The 19,877-nt window shown below is 42.8% G+C and overlaps 2 protein-coding genes and 1 long non-coding RNA gene across 3 annotated transcripts; 1 reads left to right on the forward strand and 2 right to left on the reverse strand.

The window, feature by feature from the left end:
- Positions 1 to 1,972: 1,972 nt before the first annotated feature.
- On the forward strand, positions 1,973 to 2,992 carry LOC308314463 (galanin receptor 2a; the record flags this gene model as incomplete). Its single annotated transcript, XM_080762094.1, has 1 exon — positions 1,973 to 2,992. A coding segment is annotated over one exon (930 nt), but the record flags the coding sequence as incomplete, so codon positions are not given.
- Positions 2,993 to 12,309: 9,317 nt separating this feature from the next.
- On the reverse strand, positions 12,310 to 12,743 carry LOC308314090. The gene is made up of 3 exons (XR_013963935.1): positions 12,668 to 12,743; positions 12,483 to 12,566; positions 12,310 to 12,384 (listed from the first exon to the last, which is right to left on the reverse strand). It is a non-coding gene; the product is annotated as an uncharacterized lncRNA (long non-coding RNA).
- A 225-nt stretch (positions 12,744 to 12,968) lies between these two features.
- On the reverse strand, positions 12,969 to 18,844 carry LOC308314464 (cytosolic carboxypeptidase 3-like; the record flags this gene model as incomplete). Its single annotated transcript, XM_080762095.1, has 11 exons — positions 18,810 to 18,844; positions 16,994 to 17,123; positions 16,586 to 16,768; positions 16,320 to 16,431; positions 15,601 to 15,650; positions 14,919 to 15,069; positions 14,035 to 14,823; positions 13,774 to 13,933; positions 13,324 to 13,450; positions 13,112 to 13,212; positions 12,969 to 12,989 (listed from the first exon to the last, which is right to left on the reverse strand). The coding sequence occupies exons 2-11, from the start codon at positions 17,049 to 17,051 to the stop codon at positions 12,969 to 12,971; spliced, it is 1,752 nt and encodes a 583-aa protein (XP_080618221.1). The 5' UTR covers positions 17,052 to 17,123; positions 18,810 to 18,844.
- Between the last annotated feature and the right edge of the window lie 1,033 nt (positions 18,845 to 19,877).

The raw sequence follows: 19,877 nt of genomic DNA on the forward strand, positions 1-19,877 counted from the left end.
CGCAAGCATATTTACGTGAGCGCGGTCTCGTGAATTTGTTGCGGGTGTGCTCGTTACGTGCACACGCCCACGAGTCACCAGACCTGGATTCTGTTTAGCTTTTTTTTACACTTGCTTTGTCGCGCACCTCTTCAACAGACCTGGAGGAGACCTGTGTTGATCCAGGCAACAACGCCTGCGTTCCTCGCTTCACGTTTGCAAGGCCCTTCATGGTGCTGGTAGTAAAGGGGGGGGGGGGATTACACCCAAGATTCAAATTGGACCAGTCAATATTGAATTCCAGCCTACATGGGTCATAGGGACGCTTCATGTGGTTACAAAGGTTTGAACTTAAAAAGATAAATTGGTTGTTGATGTTGCACTTGAGAACGTGGTGTTTTTGACAGCCACTGACTGAACCGTATAGACATGGTAATGGAAGGAGAAACGAGAAGGCAAATGCATCAGTGGCAGCTATATCCTGCACTAAGAGCGCCAGTGTAGGCCATTAGTCGGCATGATGTCATAAACACTGTGTAACAGCCAGATAAAGGCCTACCGCTCACACCAAGGAAATCAATCAAACAATGGGGAGAGACATTAATAACTCACAGAGAAGGGGACAAAGTGGAGAATGCAATCAATGGAATAGTCATTTTTATGGTGGTTAAAGATGCCGATTGTTCATACAGTACAGGTACATCTATCTATGCACGCCATATCTGCAGAAAAGGAGACGTTTCAGTCCCGATTTCAGTATGAGAATTTACAGTAGCAGGTCTGCGATACGTCTCGTAGCTCTCAACATAGTTGCAGCCCAACTCCATGAGGTAGGTATAGGTGTGACACGAAGCAGAAAGAAACAAAACACAATGTGTATAATTGTATTGCTTCTTGTGTTCAACTTGTGATATGTATATCACAACTTAAACACAAGAAGCAAATCACTAACACTTGAAAGGGGGAAGGGGCGTCACAAATGATGGGTTTTACACATCTCAGCCACTGGGCAGAGGTGCTATCTCTTTAAACCTAGCCAACCAGAATAAATCTGACCCAGGTGATGTTTGCCTTGGCTTTCTCCCCAACACATTTAGCAATCACACAGTGCTAATGAATCCCGAGAGGGCTAAGACCTGCTCACACACACACGACAATTTTCTGGACAAGTTTGTAGGATGAGATTGCATTGCACCATTCAAAGAGAATGAATGAGCGTGAAGGTACTTCAGTGAAGAAAGACCATGGTGAGTATGTTCAAATTAAGGAAGTGCCTTTTAAAGACCATTAAATCTGACTGGAATATGATATGTGGTTTGAAATGTCTTTTCTGGCAAAGAGGGAAGTTTTTTATGTGACTTTTAGATTACTGAAACCTTTCAGGTTTTGAACAGATATGCAGTTTGTTAATACAATAACTAAGGCTTTGAATACCCCAGTGTTGGGTAGGACACCTACTAGTCGACAATGACAATCTAGTCATTTGAAGCAGATTCTAGATGCGCTGCCATCTTTATTGTGGTTCAGACATCGTTGAAATAAAACCTATAGGGACTGCAACTTTTAACAGATTTGCAGCTTGACAGTCTATCAGTTGCAGGTTGCAATGTTCACAGCCCCTGTTACGACAAAGTATTGTTATGACAAATCTATGACAAGTATTGTACAAAACGCTTCAAGTTTCTTTTAAGAAAATGCCACTATTGATACAAGATTTTCACAAACCCAGATTAGGTGTGTAAGTGAAACAACGAACATCAAAAATAAAATATAGCCTACACACTGCCACTTTATTAAAACAACGTTATGGTCACGCATGAGGCATGAGGAAGGTTGTAACTTGTGTGTGATCGAAATGTTGCTTTAATGTGTCAGTGTGCAGGTTATCTTTTATTGTTCAAGAAGATGCCACTGAAAATATCCAAAAATCTTCTATTACACAAAGACGGGTCAAGAACATGTGCTGATGTGACCATGTGGTGTTTGGGGGGGGGGTGTCACACAGGCTGTTCACAACACATACGGGCTGATCTTCGCTTGCACCTGCGGGGTGATCCTGGGCATCGGGTTCTGTGCAAACATACTGGTCTTCTCACTGTTCGCCAAGTACAACACCCTTCGCAAGAACCGCCTGGACGTCCTACTGCTTAGCATGGCCCTGGCCGACTTCCTCACCCTCCTCCTCATCCCGCTCACCCTGCACTCCGCCATAAGTCACTCCTGGCCCCTGGGGGACACCTCCTGCAAGATCTACCAGTTCCTCCTGGCCTTTAGCTTGGCAGCCAGCACCTACTCCCTGTGCGCTGTCTCAATGACACGTGCCATGATAATCACCAACCCATACCAACCACCCACCATGGACCTGGTTATTCTCATGTTTGTCCTGGTTTGGGCCCTCAGCTTTTTCATTAGCCTTCCACTGCGCATCTTTGCCACTAAAGAGAGCCTGGGCCCAAGCCTGGCTGGCTTCACCTTCTGCCTTCCGACCGTTCACGAACATCACTACCAAGTGGTCTTAAGCCAGTTCATACTGTACTACTTTGTCCCGATGCTGGTGATCGCCTTCAACTACATACGCCTGGCGCTCTTCCTCCACAAGAGCCCCGTGATGTCAGTGGCCAGTGCCCGGAATACACGCCGCGCGTCCGTCATGGTGTTCCTGGCCGCGGCCACCTTCTCCGTCTGCTGGCTGCCTGGCTACGTGCTGGAGCTGTGTGTGTACCTGGGGCTGTACCGCCACGGCCAGGCGTGGGAGATGTTCTACTTTGTCTGTACTGTTCTCCAGTACCTCCACCCCTGTGTCAACCCAGTGCTCTATGTGCTGCTGTCCAAGCGCTGCCGCCACAGGAGGGCAGCGTGGCTCTTCAACTGGAACAGGAGCAGGGTGCACCCTCAGGTCATAAGCATCACAGACAGCTGCTAAGAGTGGCTAGAGCACCACTGATGTTGACCGGTGTCCCCCAGGGGTCTATACTGTACTTGGCCCCTCTCCTCGTTTCTCAATACACCAAATTGCTTCGCCAAATATAGCACATCGATATACAAGCTCACTGCGTGTTGTGAGCTACATAATGGTTATTTTCAGCGAATGTTTGCCTATTATAAAACACTAGGGTTCATGTGATTATACTTAGTGTTTTGTTTTTGATTCATTTGACTGTTTGTGTAAAGTATTTGTTTTAAGGTTTAAAATACAGTACTGTGTGTATCATGTGAATAAAATACTGCTTATAGTATGCATTGTACATAATATATCACTGACAAATTATCTGCTGAGCACACCGTTTATCTGTTAAAACACTGATAGTCAAAAACGATGTTATATTTAGCATTATTTTGCACTATTGTATGAATTCCCTGGTTTAAGTTTTTTTATGCCCCAAGTACCTTAATGCTTCGTTTCTTTTCAGTGCTCCATTTTTCTTTTTTTTCTTCATTTGTTTCATGCCTTCTTCACTGGAATTTCTTGGAGGAAAAAAAAGGGACAAAATTGATCAATAATTTGTTATCGTTTGATATGTATGCATGGTTAAGATCTGTACTATAATTTTACAAATGCAATTACTATAATACAACAACAACAATTACATGTGCAACAGAATTTACATTGTGAAATTAATAATTATTGTTTACCATCATTAACCAATTAAGACCGTTTTCATTTATCTTTTACATTTTGAAAATATTTGCCTATGATGACCCAAAATACGGTCTCCATGTTGAAAGTGGTTAAGGATGTCTTTTAGAGGATTGGTCATGAAATCTTTTCTCATATTACACCTACATGCAGCTCACCTTGGAACTTCATCTTCTCCAGTCACCAAACTAGTGAATAAGGGACATGAAGGGAGAAAAACCCAGTCGGTCCCTGTTGAGCTGCTACTGATGGGTACAGCAAACTCACTCACAGGCTCCAAAACCGCCAGTCTTTGAATAGAGTACAAGGCATCCTTACAACCAAAGTGAACCAAAGTTTCCAAACACTGTACAGTACTGGTACAACAACCTAGTAGTAGTATAGTAAGTTCACTGGGAGTCATTTATCTTGTAACGATACATTGACTGAAATGTGTACTCCTAGGAGTACTGTGTCAGAAGGGCCTCACGCTTGAGTTAAATTAGCACACTACACATTAGTGTACTGTACACTACAAATAGTGTTGAAATGGACCCTTGTGGATCAGAGGATTTTATGGTGTATATTGTGCTGTTAGTCCTTGGAAAAGAGCTCTACTTAATCAGCAAGTTTACTTTTGGCAAAGTGCAGTGACACTGGTGCACTGCAAACGTCTCAATCTTTGTCAAATTGTCAAGTAATGTCATCTATAACCAAACTATTTGCTATCACTCAGTTCTATCATTTCAGAGTTTAAATTATGTATGTTGAGTCATTATCTTTTCCTCTTTGCATTATATACAGAATGTTAGCTCCTGTCAATCCATTTACCATGTGTTTCAGTGTAGACTGATTCTTACACAGTGAAACATATCGGTTTGGGACATTCATCTACATTTAATTCACCGTGACACAGGCACTTGATACTGTAGACCAGTGATTCTCAACCTTTTCAGGCCGTGAATGACCCCTCAAAAATATCATAGGCTATTTGAACTGACAAGCACTTGGAACTGTAGGAGTTGAGCCATTACATTTTGTATGACTAAGTTCCACAAATAAATTCTGTGAAAATAGCAGATCTATAAGCTCAGTTGTGAGCTTGTCTGCTATTTTCTTTTTTTTGCCCCTTATATTATTTGACAATTTAGCCAATGTTTGACCAGTTGTCCTCCTATTTCTGTAAACACAAACTTTGTCCTAACACAAACATGAAATGCCCTAGATAATGAATGGCCAATTTTAAGTCATTGTCCCAACACAAACATTAAATGCCATTGACAATGAATGGCCAGTTTAGAGTGTTTGTGTAGACAAACATGTAAACACAAACATTGAAGATGAAGGTGAGGACACAAATTGTGATTGGCCAGAATGAGATGATGTATGATAAGAGCATTCACACGGGTGTGAATTTTAATAGTACACAAGAAGCAATCATATCGTATAGTTTGTCGATTTACTTTTGATGCAGTAATGGTATTTTTCATTCTGAGGTATTAACCCATTCTGGGTGGGAACCCCTTTTGGTGTCTTACCCCCTCAGGCCGGGAACCCATATTTGGGTTCTGTACAGTATTAAAAAATTACAAAAAATTGATGCTGCTATATACATGTTTGAAGTTTTTCTGAAAACTTAGGTCAGGCTTTAGAAGGCGTTTTTAGAATCGGCCATTAGGCCTAAATGGGTTAAAAAGGTCTTTAAAGTCCTTAAAATGTCACTTTAACTGCTGTCATCTGAGGACCCACCCCCAAAAATCTTGTGTGACAACCCTTAATTTACATTACAGTAAATACAGTAGTAGGTCTATTTGGAGTACATCTGATGAAATGAAAGACATGGTTCGACTGGCTCTGGTCTTCCTAAACGTAAAGAACTCACTGTATTTCAGTTCTGTTCCAGGAAAAACATTATATTCATATGGTCGTCATATCATGTGCTTGACAGGTGGTTTCTTTGATTGACAAAAACACAATTGCCTGTATGATATTCCTGTTATTCATTGTGAGCATGAACAACTCTTCCCCAAAACAGAGGTTAAGACTTGTGCATTGATATAGTGCTTTCCTCCAAAGAGCTTTATAATTTGCATTAACCACACCGATGGAGGCAGCCAACCAAGTTAGGTCCGGGGTTGAACCAGGACTGTTTTGCGGCCAGAGCCACTGGTGACTTCAGGTATGAAGTCTAGAGAATTATCCTACCTGAAGGGTGTTCACCTTAACCACTTAGGCACTAAACGTATATTTCATCTTACGACAAATAAGGAAAATAGCCAATCTACTACCAATCTACAAGCTCACAACTCATTGCATCATTGTGAGATTGTAGAACTTCCATTTTCAAAAATGTTGAAATTGTTAAGATTGTTTTTGAATTGTTTTGCCTAGAATGCCCAAAGTAGGGACACCGGTAGAGATAGGACACCGGGTTGAAAGTGGTTCAAGTCTGCAGCAACCAAGTATAGCTCAATTTATACTGTCATATAACCGTGTATAAATGAAGCATAAAGTGTCCATGTCTCACCTGTTGGACTTAATCTGCAAGCAGTGTGGGGAACAGTGGGACGGTTTGCCTGTGGATGAAACATAATTCAAGAGTTGGATGAAACACTACATAGGCCTACCACTATTATAGAGTTAAGCACAAATATCAAACGTCTCGTCGTGACATTCACAGAATCTGCTGAGGACCATCGGAGACGATTAATTTCCGTTTCATGGGAGCTATGCACGTCTCAGCCAATCACAATGATGGGGGCGGGGTTGGACGACACTGGAGCTTTCCAGCTTCCAGACGCCAGCTGTCTGCACGTCTTTCATCCAACTACGAGCTGTGATTTTGGCCATTGGCAAGTGCCATGACCAGCCTGGGCGTCATGTCAGTCCACAAAGTACAATAATAATAAAAAAGGCAGTGTTGAATCAAGTTTCTATTACTGATTGAATATTTCTCACCTCAAATGTTTTCAGGAACATTATTTCTCGCCTCAAATGTTTTCAGGAACATATTTGAGTGGCCTGCTCAAATTTAAAAAGATCTTTTATAACGCATGGCGGTCACATTTTGTTTACATTCAACATGCGCCCTCTAGTCTAGCATAACAAATAGCTCTGTGTGGAAGAATGATTCACAGGTGCATGTCATATTATTGGTTGAAACAGTCTACTGATGTAAGCATGCATAACCTTCTTGTCGACTTTTGATATACAAATGAACAAAAAAAATCCCATTACGTTACAATATTACCCACTGAGAAAAGTAACTAGTTAGAATACTTTTGGATTACTTTTACGTTACCCGACAATTAAAACCCATTTTAGAATCCTTGCGCAAGTTGTATTACTGCCTACGGTCATTGCGCCACCTTGTCACAGCCTATATTAATCATCTCTGCGGTTAAAAACAACCTGTTCATACCAGCAGCAGTTGGACACAAAAAAGAAAAAAGAGGGGGTACAAACATTTTTCAGTTTTTTCCCTTGAGGACGACCTCCTACCACCCACCCACCCTAGTATTGTATGAATGGATTCCATTTTAGAATTCCGGGTTTTTAGACAGCTGGTGGATGGAAATGAAGCTCCACCCACGCGGCAAAATGCCCCTGGGGCAAGCTTTTCCGGGAATCTGGCCGACCTTAGAGTATATATTAATAGAGACGGCACCCGGAAGAAACCCTGGGGCAAAATGGACATAGTGGCCGAATTTGGTATTGCAGCACTGGGCCAAACGCATGAACGCACTGGTCCGTTGACTATCATTGCGCACGTTCATGATGACACGTGAACACTGTTTCATACGCGAACGTGTGCAATGGTAGTCAACGGCCAGCGCGTTCATGTGTTTGGCCCAATCAATCCCAGAATGCACTCCGTTCCTACCCGGAAGGAGGAGTGAAATCGCCTCATGCGCTTTAGAGCAACTTAATGCAAGTGGATGAGAGGAGAAATCCGGTGCCGTCTCTATTAATATATACTCTAAGTGGCGGCTCTCTTTTTATTGTATCTTGCCAACCAAATGAACACATCACATTAGTAACGGATAACTTTTTTGGAAACATAACTAAGTAACTAACTACTAAATTGCAAAACGAACTCGTTAGGCAAAAATTATTCTCGTTATATAACGCACTGGCCATGAGGCCGCCACTATGGCCAGTGTTGCTGTTGTGTTTACGGTGCTTATCCCAGCTGCAGACTAAAGATGTCCCTTCTCGCTTGCCATCTCGCGCGAGACCGGGTAGACGCTGCGTGAGGGCCTGATCATTGGCCAAGCCGGTCATGTGACGCACTGGAGGCCACAGTGAGTCTACTATAAAAGGACAGACTTTGCCTGGGCTCTGACGAGACATTGCTTATCCAACTCCAGCTGTTCGTTACTATCTTGTTGGTTAACTTTTGCTTATTCTTTGGTTTATTTTTAGCTCCCTTCGGGAAGGAGTGTCAGGCCTAAGTTATAGTTTTGACCCCTTGTTATTGGTTAGGGTTCCGGTTAGGTGAAGTTATTGTTTCGTTTGTCTCCTTTTCTTTTGGGAACAACCCACCACTGTAAGTCTTCAACACGACTCTGCTTTAATATCTTTCTCTATAACTAATACTGCCTACTAGTTATCTCTATTATAAATGATAGCCAATGTACTTGAAAGTCGATTAACTTCCATCATGTATTTATTGAGCCATTTGTACTGAAAACACTGTTGTAACTCTGTAACGTTAATCTTTTAAGTGCAAGTAAAAGCATTTTCAAATTTGCAGTGGGTTTCCCGTCCATTTAATATGTTATGCGTACCTTTACCCCTAGACTAATTGGTCCGCAACACTGAGACACTTACATTGGACATGGGACAGCGTTTGGAGGGACAGCTCCTGTTGTCTTGCCAGCTGCTCCTTGGGGAGGTGAGTAGGGTGCAGCGAGGGCCGTAGGAGGGCGGAGGGCACACAGTGGGGAAGCAAGCAAGCATCGCTGTGGGACTGGGAAGACCGCCAGGCATTGTCTGGAACATAATAATACATTTGATTTGTAATGCACTTAACATTTTAGCAAATCCCAAAGTGCTTCAGGATATAAAAACGGCATAACAAAATAGCAAAGGCAAGAAGGGAAAAGAAAACATTTGCAAACAACAGAAGACGCTTCTTAGGAGAAAAAGTAGATTAGAAACGAATTAAGGCGTGCGCACTCACACACGCCCGAGCGCAAGATGTATGAGACATGTGTATGTGTGAGATGAACATTCAGAGATAACAGGGTTAAGTTTCTACTAAGCCCACCATTGATAGTCCGCCCCAGGCTTAACTGCATCCTGCTCCGCATGTACTCTTCCATTAGATGCTGCAAGCGTTCTGGCTGTGGGCCAAAGAAAAGCAATCATACACTTAGCGTTATGTTTTGCATCATTCACAATGTGCACCCAATTAACTGCACTATGAGGGGAAACTGACTTGAACTAAAAGTGAATTAAAAACTTAAATTTAAACTACAAATACCAAAAAGCAGTGTGTTTGTTTACATTCTCATCACTCATTGACAGAAGGAAGAATATCTGTCAAGGTCCCTCTCACTGTGTGTCAAAGACCAAGTGAGGGAGAGACAGAGAGAGAGAGAGAGCAGAGAATGCCAAGACCTTGCATGCAGAGATCATGCATTATACATGATCAAATGATGCCACTGAAAACACAACAGAACACACTTAATCTTGCAGATCCGCTATGTTTGATGGTTAACTCACTAATTTTGACAGCCCTACTATTATTTACACATTTTCTAAACTGAGTGAAATTGTGAAATTAATCAGATTACATTTTTGAATGCAATTAATCCATGCTGGGATGGCCCACATACATCCCATCCAATCTAGCCCTATCTGGATGGGGAACATCACAAGTTGGTTATTGGCTGCACAGTTTACATGTAGGCAGGGGCTCAAATCACATAGCACCACAACAGGGTGAGAGAGAGAGAAACCATCCTGCCACACTTTATGTTATAAAGAATTAAAACATACATTATGTTAAATGTATAATATCTGCCTTCTGTCATTAATCTTTCCATTACCACAACAATATACAGATAAACATGGCATATTTTGGACATATTTTTTCAAATGGTGATTAATCATGATTAATACATTTTGAAGCTGTGATTAATCAGATTAAAAATTGACAGCCCTAGTAAATAGAATAAAATAAATAGGCACAACAGCCGCCAGGGTTCATTTGGTTAATGCATTATATACAGCATTAAAAGGGGAAAGAAAAGTAATGAATAAGGGAGTCGAGTCATTTTATGGGTTTCCCGGAAGTCCTCCGCTGTACTGTACTGTATTGTACTATAAAGAAGACAGATGGTGATTGTAAACATCACATCAGTTTGGATTGGGTACTCATTTCTAGAATCATTTCAGATAATGATTCATACAGTCATTGATCCATCCAAGCAAAATGTAAACATTTTCAAAATGCCAGATTTTTCACAATTTGTCTAGATTAAAAAAAGAAAGAAAGCTATGTTGTGAGCTTGTAAATTGCCTATTTTAGCCAGTATAAGTATAAAATAGGGTTAAGTGGTGAAACCAATTGTGATGCTATATTAACTTATTTTGCTGAGGATCCCCTGGAACCCCCTCAACGACCCCTGGGGGTCCCTGGATCACACTTTAAGACATGCCATAAACAAACGTTTGGTACCTTAGCTGCAGCATCGGGCCCTGGGGGGGATGCCCTACCCTTCATGTTGGGATGAACATGAAGGGTACCTTCCTCAATCCCAGGAAGGTACTGAGAACCTGGAAGCGTGTTTGGCTGCAGCACACAAACCCAGAAATGCAGTTACAAAAGGCAGCACAGCAGTTAAGATTCAGTTACAGGAAAAAGTATTGTAGAATATACAGTAGGAAAGAAAAACATCACACTCAAAGAAACACCATCAGTAATGAACACAATATATAACACTATATACACCCTCAACAGTGCTTGCATAGTGCAGGACGAAAGAAATACAAGAGAACGCACAGTATGCCAGAGACTCAGACAGAGAAAAGGAAAGAGTGCGAGTGAAAAGACGTTACTGTAGTGGGTCAAACATGTAACACGTTTGTGTAGGCGAGAATGAGGGAGTTTTGTGCACGAGAGAAAGAGCATGTCAGCAAAGGACAGCAAGTGTGAGAGAGAGGGAATGTAAGCGAAGCGAAAGAGAGAGAGAAGGAGGGAGTGGTGAAAGTGACACCATCTCCATCACGCCCTGCTGGGGAGCGCGCGTCTGCCAGCTCTGGTTTCCCCTGACATGCATTGCTTTTCATCAGGCCTGTGAAAGAGGGAGCCCCGTGGAAAGGCTCTCCTGTGTCACGCTAAATTGCTCCTAATGGCCATGGATACTTGGACCTAACAGATCACTTTGAAAGTGAGAAAGTGTGCTCGGCCCCTCCCTCCCCTCCTCTCCCCCTTGTGTCAAGGCACAGACTGTTATTATAATGTCCGTTATATTACGATCATGTTTCCTTACTGTTGTTTTGTCTCAGTAACAGCATGACGGTAACACCACAGTTAAGACCAGCACTGTCTGTTACTGACTGTTGAGTGCTGACAGCCACACACACACACACACACACACACACACACACACACACACCGAGAGGAGGAGGCAAGGAGCACATGCCCTGATACGCAGGAGCAGAGACAAGAAAGTGAACTTCAATAGACCTTTTCGTGGTAGTGTTGATTCAAGGTAACATTTGTCTAGATTCAGTCTACTGCCGACTCTTGCATTGAAGATGAGGCTACGACCACTGCCAAAAAAAGACATTAATTCGAAAGCAACCTCTTTAAGAGTTCGCCATCGCACCTTGTAAGCTGCCGCTTACACCACCTTCTGATGCATCTCCTACAAACCTACACTGTCGCTCTCTGCACCGATAGACACACAACTGTCCCAGACTGTTCAGTTGCAATGAAAATGCATTTAAAACAGGCAGCTCAAGTGGTTGAGTAATTGAGTTACATCAGTTGAGTTACGTTCATTCAGAGATCTAGTGCAGCTTATTAGGGCCAGCAACTAAGCCTTTTATAGAGGGTATGCACATGCATAAAGTGAATGGCAAATAGAGTGGCCAGAAAGTATTTTTTGCCACTCAGGCGTTCCCGCAAACCTTCCGGGTATGATGATGATGTCACACGCATACTCCAGTATTATCATCATGGGTCAAAGATGACATCAAGGGGAGTGAGGTCTAGAAGGGGGTAAGGCAAAGGGGGGCACACCCCCCTTTGCCTTACCCCCTTCTAGACCTAGTTGTTACAGTTGAACCCTCTTGAGGTGTCGTGGCGGGCCTATTCAATGAAACACTCAAGATGGAGGACACCCACCTGATGACCCCAATGAAACCCTCTTAGCCCCTTCCACCCAACCCCGTGGTGACTATCATCCCCACCCATGTTTCTGAAGGTATAAACAAGGATTGTCCAATTCAGGTATGTTGTCAGGCGCAAGCTTGGCTCAGGGAGGACGCGCCTGCCATGCAGTCCATGGCACTTTGGTAGTAACATATGCTGTGTTTGTAAAACTATTATCATCATTTATGACTCTGACCTGTACCACACATTTTCACTGCCGTTGCTGCTGTGACAACTGAATTTCCCTCTGTGGATTAATAAAGTTTTACCGTATCGTATCGATCTTTTACAAATAAAAAGCATGTGTCCGTCACAGAAAACGTACTTGTAGATATGGCATTGTGCCACTGGATAGAGGTGTCAGTGTGTTGTTCTCCAGTGTCCCCTTGATACTTGCGTACTGTAACAGAAATAGAATATCACATTTACTATGAGCAATAAAAACAGTCTAACATTAGCGTTTTGTGAGGGCAGTATGAGAGTTAACAGCCTTTGCACCTTGCCGGCCTGCATCTCTAGTGAGTTCAACAAGCGAGTTCTTCCTCTCTTCTTCTTGCTCTTCAATTTTGTACGTGTATTTATCTGAGGAATATAGAGTCAGTTAAACAGAAACCAAACCTCATGACAAATACCGTTGGGAATTCAGTTAAACTCAGTGTTAGAAATACAAAACTGTCAGTGACCTTGGTAAACGAGAAGGGGTCAACTAGTGGCTCATCAGAATCTGAACTATTTCCACTAGATCCACTGGTGCTGAAACTACAAAAAAAAAAGAGAAAACAAAACAAGTTTGAAAATGCAATTAAATTGCTGGTGTTGTAAGTTGTAAACTTGGTCTTTATAGAAATGTTATCAGAAATGTTTAAGACAAATATATAACAAATAATTATTCATTCAATTTGATGAAACTGAAATGTGAAAAAACAACTGTAGACTTACTTTGCCTCATGATCAATATAGGCTGGTTCAGTAAAATCAACAGGTCTAGCAATCTCCTGGAGTTCTCTAAGACATGCAATATACTGCAAAAAGAACCACATCTCAGCCCAGCTTGCTTAAACTTTGTTATTCATCTGTAAAAAAAACAAAAAGAAACACACACACACACACATCCAATGGAAACCCACCTTTGACCTGTCGGGGTCACAATAATCTAACAATGTATCACAAAAATGAAATCCCATCTTCTCCAAGTCCAGTGTGTTGAAATGTGTTCCTGTCCGTTGACCTGCAAAGAGATCAAATACAATGCAAAGTCCATTTTAATCACTTCCAGTGATGAATCAACAACTCAATGTGGAGTAAAGTGAGTTAAACACAGTAATGCTGGTCTCTGCACCAGTGCTGGATCCACACAGAGAGATCTCCAGGGTAAAGCTGTTGAGGACCCCTAGTCTCCATAGAGCCACTCTGCCAGTCCCCTCTTTACGGTGTTTGACTTTGAACTTACAGTCCTGGAAGGAGAACTGAAACACAAATACAGACCTGTTGAGTGTATAAGGTGGTGTACTCACTCTACAGTACATATGTATTTGACAGTTTGACAGAAAAAAGGAAAAAAAAGGGCTCTATTGTTGGCATTTACAGTATCCATTTGTTCATGATAGGGACCTCTGGGCCAAACCAGATCAAGTAGTTGCCACACACTCAAGGTGCCCACAGATGATATGTAATAGAAAATTGCTTTATTGCTTGGTTTCTTATTTGTAACTTTATATTTTGAAATTTAAGTTTTTAATTCACTTGCACATTGAATGAATGAATGAATAGTTCAGTGAGATAAAAGTACCAGGTCAGGGCAGTTCTTGCTCAGCATCAAAGGGAAGATGCGTTCATGTGGGGGATTCTGGACCAGCCCCATGTTCTCACAGCCGTATGTGAAGATATTCTGCTTTTTACTGTGACCATGTAGGTCACAGTATAACAGCACCTTACCCTTCTCACACAACCTGGTGAAAAACAGAGTCAATAAATAATCACTGTTTCTGAACCAATTGTAACTTTGTTCTGACAGACAAAGCAGGTTGTCTGATTGTTCAAACATAAGTACCTTTGGACCATGGAACGTGTAGCCCACACAGTGGGAAACAAGTCCTTTAAGCTGGAGTTGTATTTGCGGTTGAGATCTCTTCCTATCAGAGAACATCTGTTATTTCCCACAATCACCCCATCTGGGTTGAGCATGGGCACCACTTTGAACACGAAGGTGTCTCGGAGCATGGCCGCATCAGGAGAGTCCTCCAGCAAGAAGTTGAGGATGCCCTTCATCACCCAGGAACTGTTGGTCTCCCCTGGATGGATCCGGGCTGTCAGTACTACTGCAGGCTTCAGCGTGCTGCCATTGCTTTCCTTCTGGCTGGAAGGGTTGGTCACGGTCAACACTGGGACCAGGTTCCCTGCCAGAGTGTGACACAAGGTCCGGACTTTACAGTAGCGCGAGCGCCTGGCGTCCCGCTCAATTTCAGAAAGCTGGGCCCACATTTGGGAATAAGTGTAGGGGTAGCAGTTGGCCAGGTAACAGGTGTCCTGGTCATAAGGAAAGTAAAGGCGCCAGGAGAGGGAGTAGCAAGGCCGGTGGAAGTTCTGGCGTCCATTGCGGAAATAAGAGACACGCTGGCCCACCCTGTGCCAGCCAACTCCCTGACTTTTGGCCTTCTCTTCAGAGTACATCAAAGGCAGCTGGCCCAACTTGTACAGACTGGTCATCTTCATCAAGTTGGTAATGGTGAAGCGATAACCCACACATGCTCGGGTGTTCCTGACCTGGAAGTAAAACCACTGAGTGTGCTTCTTGGTATAGAGGTCAGTCCGCAGATAGAGTTCATAATCAAATTCACCTCTGAAAGAGAATTAGTTTACAGTAGGCGAGGTGAGACCATACAAACAGATATTGCCATGCCTATGAGTTCACTGTGAATTTCTACATCATCTTACACTTTGACAGCCTTGAAGAGGTTGCCACTTTCAAAACGTCCTTCAAACTGCAGGGTAGTGTCATCAGGCCCAGTTAGGGATACAGTAGCAGGACTCAAAGTTGACTGATGGGTCCCACCAACACAAGAACCCGAAAAGTAGTTTTCCTTCACTGTAAAACAAATACATCAATTATAGAGCGACATGATAAAAAAAATTGTTGTGTGAATTACTGTGAGGTTGTGACCATAAAAAGGTGACATAATTACTAACAACAATTAGATCACTGACATTATGTGATGTCAACACGATTGTCACATAATTCAGCAGGTCACCAATGTCACTAACACCGCCATGTTGGAGGGTGAGTAAGCGAGTGACCAAGATTTGGGGCATTGGAATTGAGCTCATGAGACCTTGCTGATGACGTTACACATGAAACCAAAGATTGTTAATTTAGAAAGATGACATGTTGGTACACAAATCCTAATGGACTCCTAAGTGGGCACCAGTGTCAGACGGAAAATCTCGAACATCCTATGGTTACTGGTGCTAGATCCCACGAGTGTGTTGCTACTTGCTGGGACAGAGAAAGGTCAATAATAAAGTACATTTTCTCCTGATTTGTCTCTGTGGCTTGTGACGAGCGGATCCAATATTTAATTCAGTGACCATGTGGCCAGAATAGTTCAGAAGCGTTCACGTTCACTCTCCCATTGGAATGAATAGACTACAGCCTGCTTCCCTGCTTCCCTGGTCATGTGACACATTCATGTGACACATTCATGCACACTTTCATGGGAGCCAAACTTACACCGGAAGTGCAATGAATACATGGCAGTGAATGGAGCCGGCTGGACCAGCTCATAACAAACATTATTTATGAACAATTGAGACCTTTGTCATATAATCAGTTCAGGAATATAAAATACATATCACAGGTTGTTTTCTATCACTTACTTTTCGATGTGCACAGAGTGCAGCAAGTGCACAGTATATCATTTTATCTGAGGATCTAAACAGCAGCAGGTATGTTTCTGAAGTATCGCAGGATTTGGCTGCCAGACAGGAAACGGGGGGGAAGTCTCACGATACGTTCAGAAAGGTACTTTGTGCTCTTTAGATACCATACCTCTATAAAAATGACAGTGTACACATCGAAAAGCAACACAGCAGACAATAATGTGTTACATGTCTTCTGTCATTTTCCAGAAGTGATTTAAAAAATAAAAAGTCCAGAATCAGAATCATCTGGTATTTGTTGTTGCAGTCAGTATTCAACCTCAGTGGGGCAATGATGAATGCTGAAGGATTATCACACTGCATTATTATCTTTAGTGTTTCTTTATAGCAAGAACAAATCTGAAAGTATACACAACACATTTTGCCATCAGGCTTTGTCAGGTTCTCTCTGTCAATTGCAGCATACCTTCTTCTGTATTATATACAATTATGCCTTCCATGTTTGTTTCTGCTTGTTGCTCAGAATAAATTGTCTTCACCCAAAGAGGCTCTGGGATGGAAGGAACCCACTCTGGAAAACAGAGGAATGACTTGTTGAATCCTCACAGGAGTTGTGTTCAGTGATGCATAAAACCAAACCAACTACGTACCATGGTACCTCTGGCTCTGGTCAAGACAACGTGTTTTTAATATTACTTAGTTAAACCACTAGATTTCTGTCTCACCAATGTGATGAATCTGCCTGGGTATGACCACACACTCATGAGGCCAGCGTGGAACTGTTTGAGACATGCGTCCAGACACACCGTACAGATGGCGGGGTTCTCTCAGTCGGGCCACGGTTCTCCCTGAATGGGTCTCAAACACCACCTGGGTGGTTCTGGGTAATGACTGAACACTGCGTAATGCTGTGTGAAAAGAGATAAGCTACAGTGAGTGACTGACTGCATATTGAGATAATAGTCTGACTGCCTAATTGATGCCCTAAGGAGTGTTTAGTGGGCTGATGATGATATTGTTTTGTTAATGTCACATATTTGCAACTAATTGTTGGAAATCTGATAATGTCTAGAGACTGCACTATATAAAACAACCAATTAATTAAAATATGATGTACTGTATATTTTGCATACCTTCATTTTTGTGTGATGATGACTGATCCTGATTCTCACATATAGATGTCTGTATCATTCTTCTATCTCTGATGCATGCGGCTGTGAGTGCTTTCACTGCAGGTTGGACTCATATCCTTGTCCTTGGAAACTGTTGGGAGAAACGAATATTCTTGGCCATCATGCCTCCCACTCTGGACGTTTTGGTGTAGAGCACATCAAAGCCTTCTACAAAAACCTAGGTGTTTGTAAAGATGATTTTAAAATGGCAATGGTAACAACTGAGGAGGTACTTAAAAAACTGAGTGCCCTCCAACCCCACAAGGCCACTGGCCATGACAATATTCCCTCCAAACACCTTGAAGACCTTAACAGGAGCCCTCGTACAAGGTTTCTTTGAATATGCACGCACCTCTTGGTACCACAGCACCTCAAAGGCCCTTAAAACAAGGCTCCAGACCTCCCAAAACAAAATGGTCAGGCTCCTACTTTGACTCACCCCCCGAACCCACCTCACGCCTGCCCACTTTGACAGGCTGGGATGGCTTAGGGTCGACTACAGAGTACAGCATCTTGCAATGGGTCTGGTCCACAAGATTCGATACACCACCAAGATACCCATGTACCTGTCTAAATACTTCCTTAATGTAAACGAAGTCCACACCCACAACACCAGAGGGAGTGCAACAAACTTGTACAACCCAGATTCGGCACAAACAAGGGACTACATTATTTTCGCTCCTATGCCACCAAAATGTGGAACGCCCTACCAACAGTCATTAAGAAATGTGAATCCCTTGACTCCTTCAAAATCGCTCTCAAAGGGCACCTACGGACAGCTGCAATTCAAAATCTGAATCCCCCCCCCTTTTCCCCTCACTGTATATTTTTCTTTTCCCTTTTTGCTTCCTTTATGATGAATTCCTGTTCTGTTCTTTAGAAGTGTCTATTTGTACGTCTCTAAATGTTTTGATGAATTGAACATGGTGGACCCTGTTGTAAACAAGTGTAATGCTTAATTGGGTCGTCCACTCACAGTTAACAGTCTTTGTATTGAGTTTGTGCTTGAAATATACTGTAATTCTGCAAACTGTTAATAAATATTTCAATAAATCGAGACAGCCACACTCAGATACACACTCCAGCATATGGGAAGTTGGGAACATTTTTTATGTTGCATGTTTCCACCTCAGGTCAGGCTTATTACAAGTTCCCAGGAAAAAATGTAAAAAGGGCCTATTACCACAGAACACACACTGTGGTGCTGCCAGAATGCAATCCAATAACCCTGCCCGTCACTTAAAACTCTGTCACTTAACACTCATTGACCTGGTCACATGCATCTAACTTACTATGCTTCCCAGACAGATGTAATTGCCTACTGTATTAGGCCTAAACATAATACAGACACACAGATTCATACCACCACCAGACGACGCACTGAGTGAGTGTAATGCCATACATCCTGAAACATTGTCAGCGTCTGAAATGTTAGGACCTCTGTGTCCTCCATTCAATGCACCGTGGTAGTTTTCTCATCAACAGCCTAGGTTAATGACATTTAAGCCAGCGGGAGCTCTGTCGTGTTCAGTTGTTGTAATGGTCGATGTTACGATTTAAATCCTTGTATATAAATAAATATCGTGTAGGCTACAGCCGCTACACCAACTCTATGTCATAGAGTTAGAGATTTGTGTGCTTCTTTCGTAAAACAGCAACACGCATAGCCCAGAATGTCTGATGTGTGATCTCATCATCTTACATAGGCTGCATACATACATTTATGGACATGAAGTGTAGCAGGCTACACATACATTCGCTAGGCTATGCTACTCACGGGTTTTGGTGGGCTTCTGACGCTTTAAAGTTGAAGTTAAATAATGTAATGTAAAAATAAAATGCATGCACTGCACGCATGAAAAACAACACAATTTGATGTAGTAGGCCTAAGCTAAAATTCAAGCCTTGTTTTCGCCTTAATCCGTTCGAGAAATCAGAAATGTCTTGTCCGATGTTGTTGTTCACAGATGAGTATCACCTGGATCCAATTAGGCTTCTGGCTGCAGTGCTGCTCGTCACATCATGCTACCAGGTGCAATTTCCTCTCATCTACTGTACCTTCTCAACCGTTTGCCTCTAGGGGGGGACATTCATTATTTAAAGGCCCAATGCGGAGGGTTGTATAGTATCCATGCACATTCCACATACAAGCAGACACGTGCAGAGGGGGTGGGGCTAGGGGGGCTTGAGCACCTGCCCTTTTGGAGAAAGTGCACTTTCTCAAAAAAAGGAGAAAAAAAAGTTTTATTTTTATTTATATTTTGGCCACATAAGGACATGTGTGTGGGGGGGGGGGGGGGGGGGATGTGGTGTGGGGGACCAAATGAGCTTATGTGGGGGACCAATAAGGGCTTATGTGGGGGGCCAATAAGGGCTTGTGTGGGGGGGCAATAAGGGCTTATGTGGGGGACAAAAAGGTCTTACACGTATGTGGGGGGGCAATAAGGGTTTATGAGGGGGCCATAAAGGGCTTAAGTGTGGGGGCAAATAAGGGCTTATGTGGGGGGCCAATAAGGGCTTGTGTGGGGGGGCAATAAGGGCTTATGAGGAGGCCAATAAGGGCTTATTTGGGGGGCAAATAAGGGCTTATGTGGGGGGGCAATAAGGGCTTGTGTGGGGGGAGAATAAGGGCTTATGTGGGGGACAAAAAGGGCTTATGTGGGGGGGCAATAAGGGCTTATGAGGGGGCCAAAAAGGGCTTGTGTGGGGGGAAAATAAGGGCTTATGTGGGGGCCAATAAGGGCTTGTGTGGGGGACCAATAAGGGCCATTGGCCCTTCAAGACGAACATTTGACAAGTAATGATAAATTCCACTATCATAATGAATTGTCTTTAACCCATTCTG

Source organism: Protomyctophum bolini (genome assembly GCF_963924005.1).
Source record: "Protomyctophum bolini genome assembly, chromosome: 4".
Taxonomy (NCBI): domain Eukaryota; kingdom Metazoa; phylum Chordata; class Actinopteri; order Myctophiformes; family Myctophidae; genus Protomyctophum; species Protomyctophum bolini.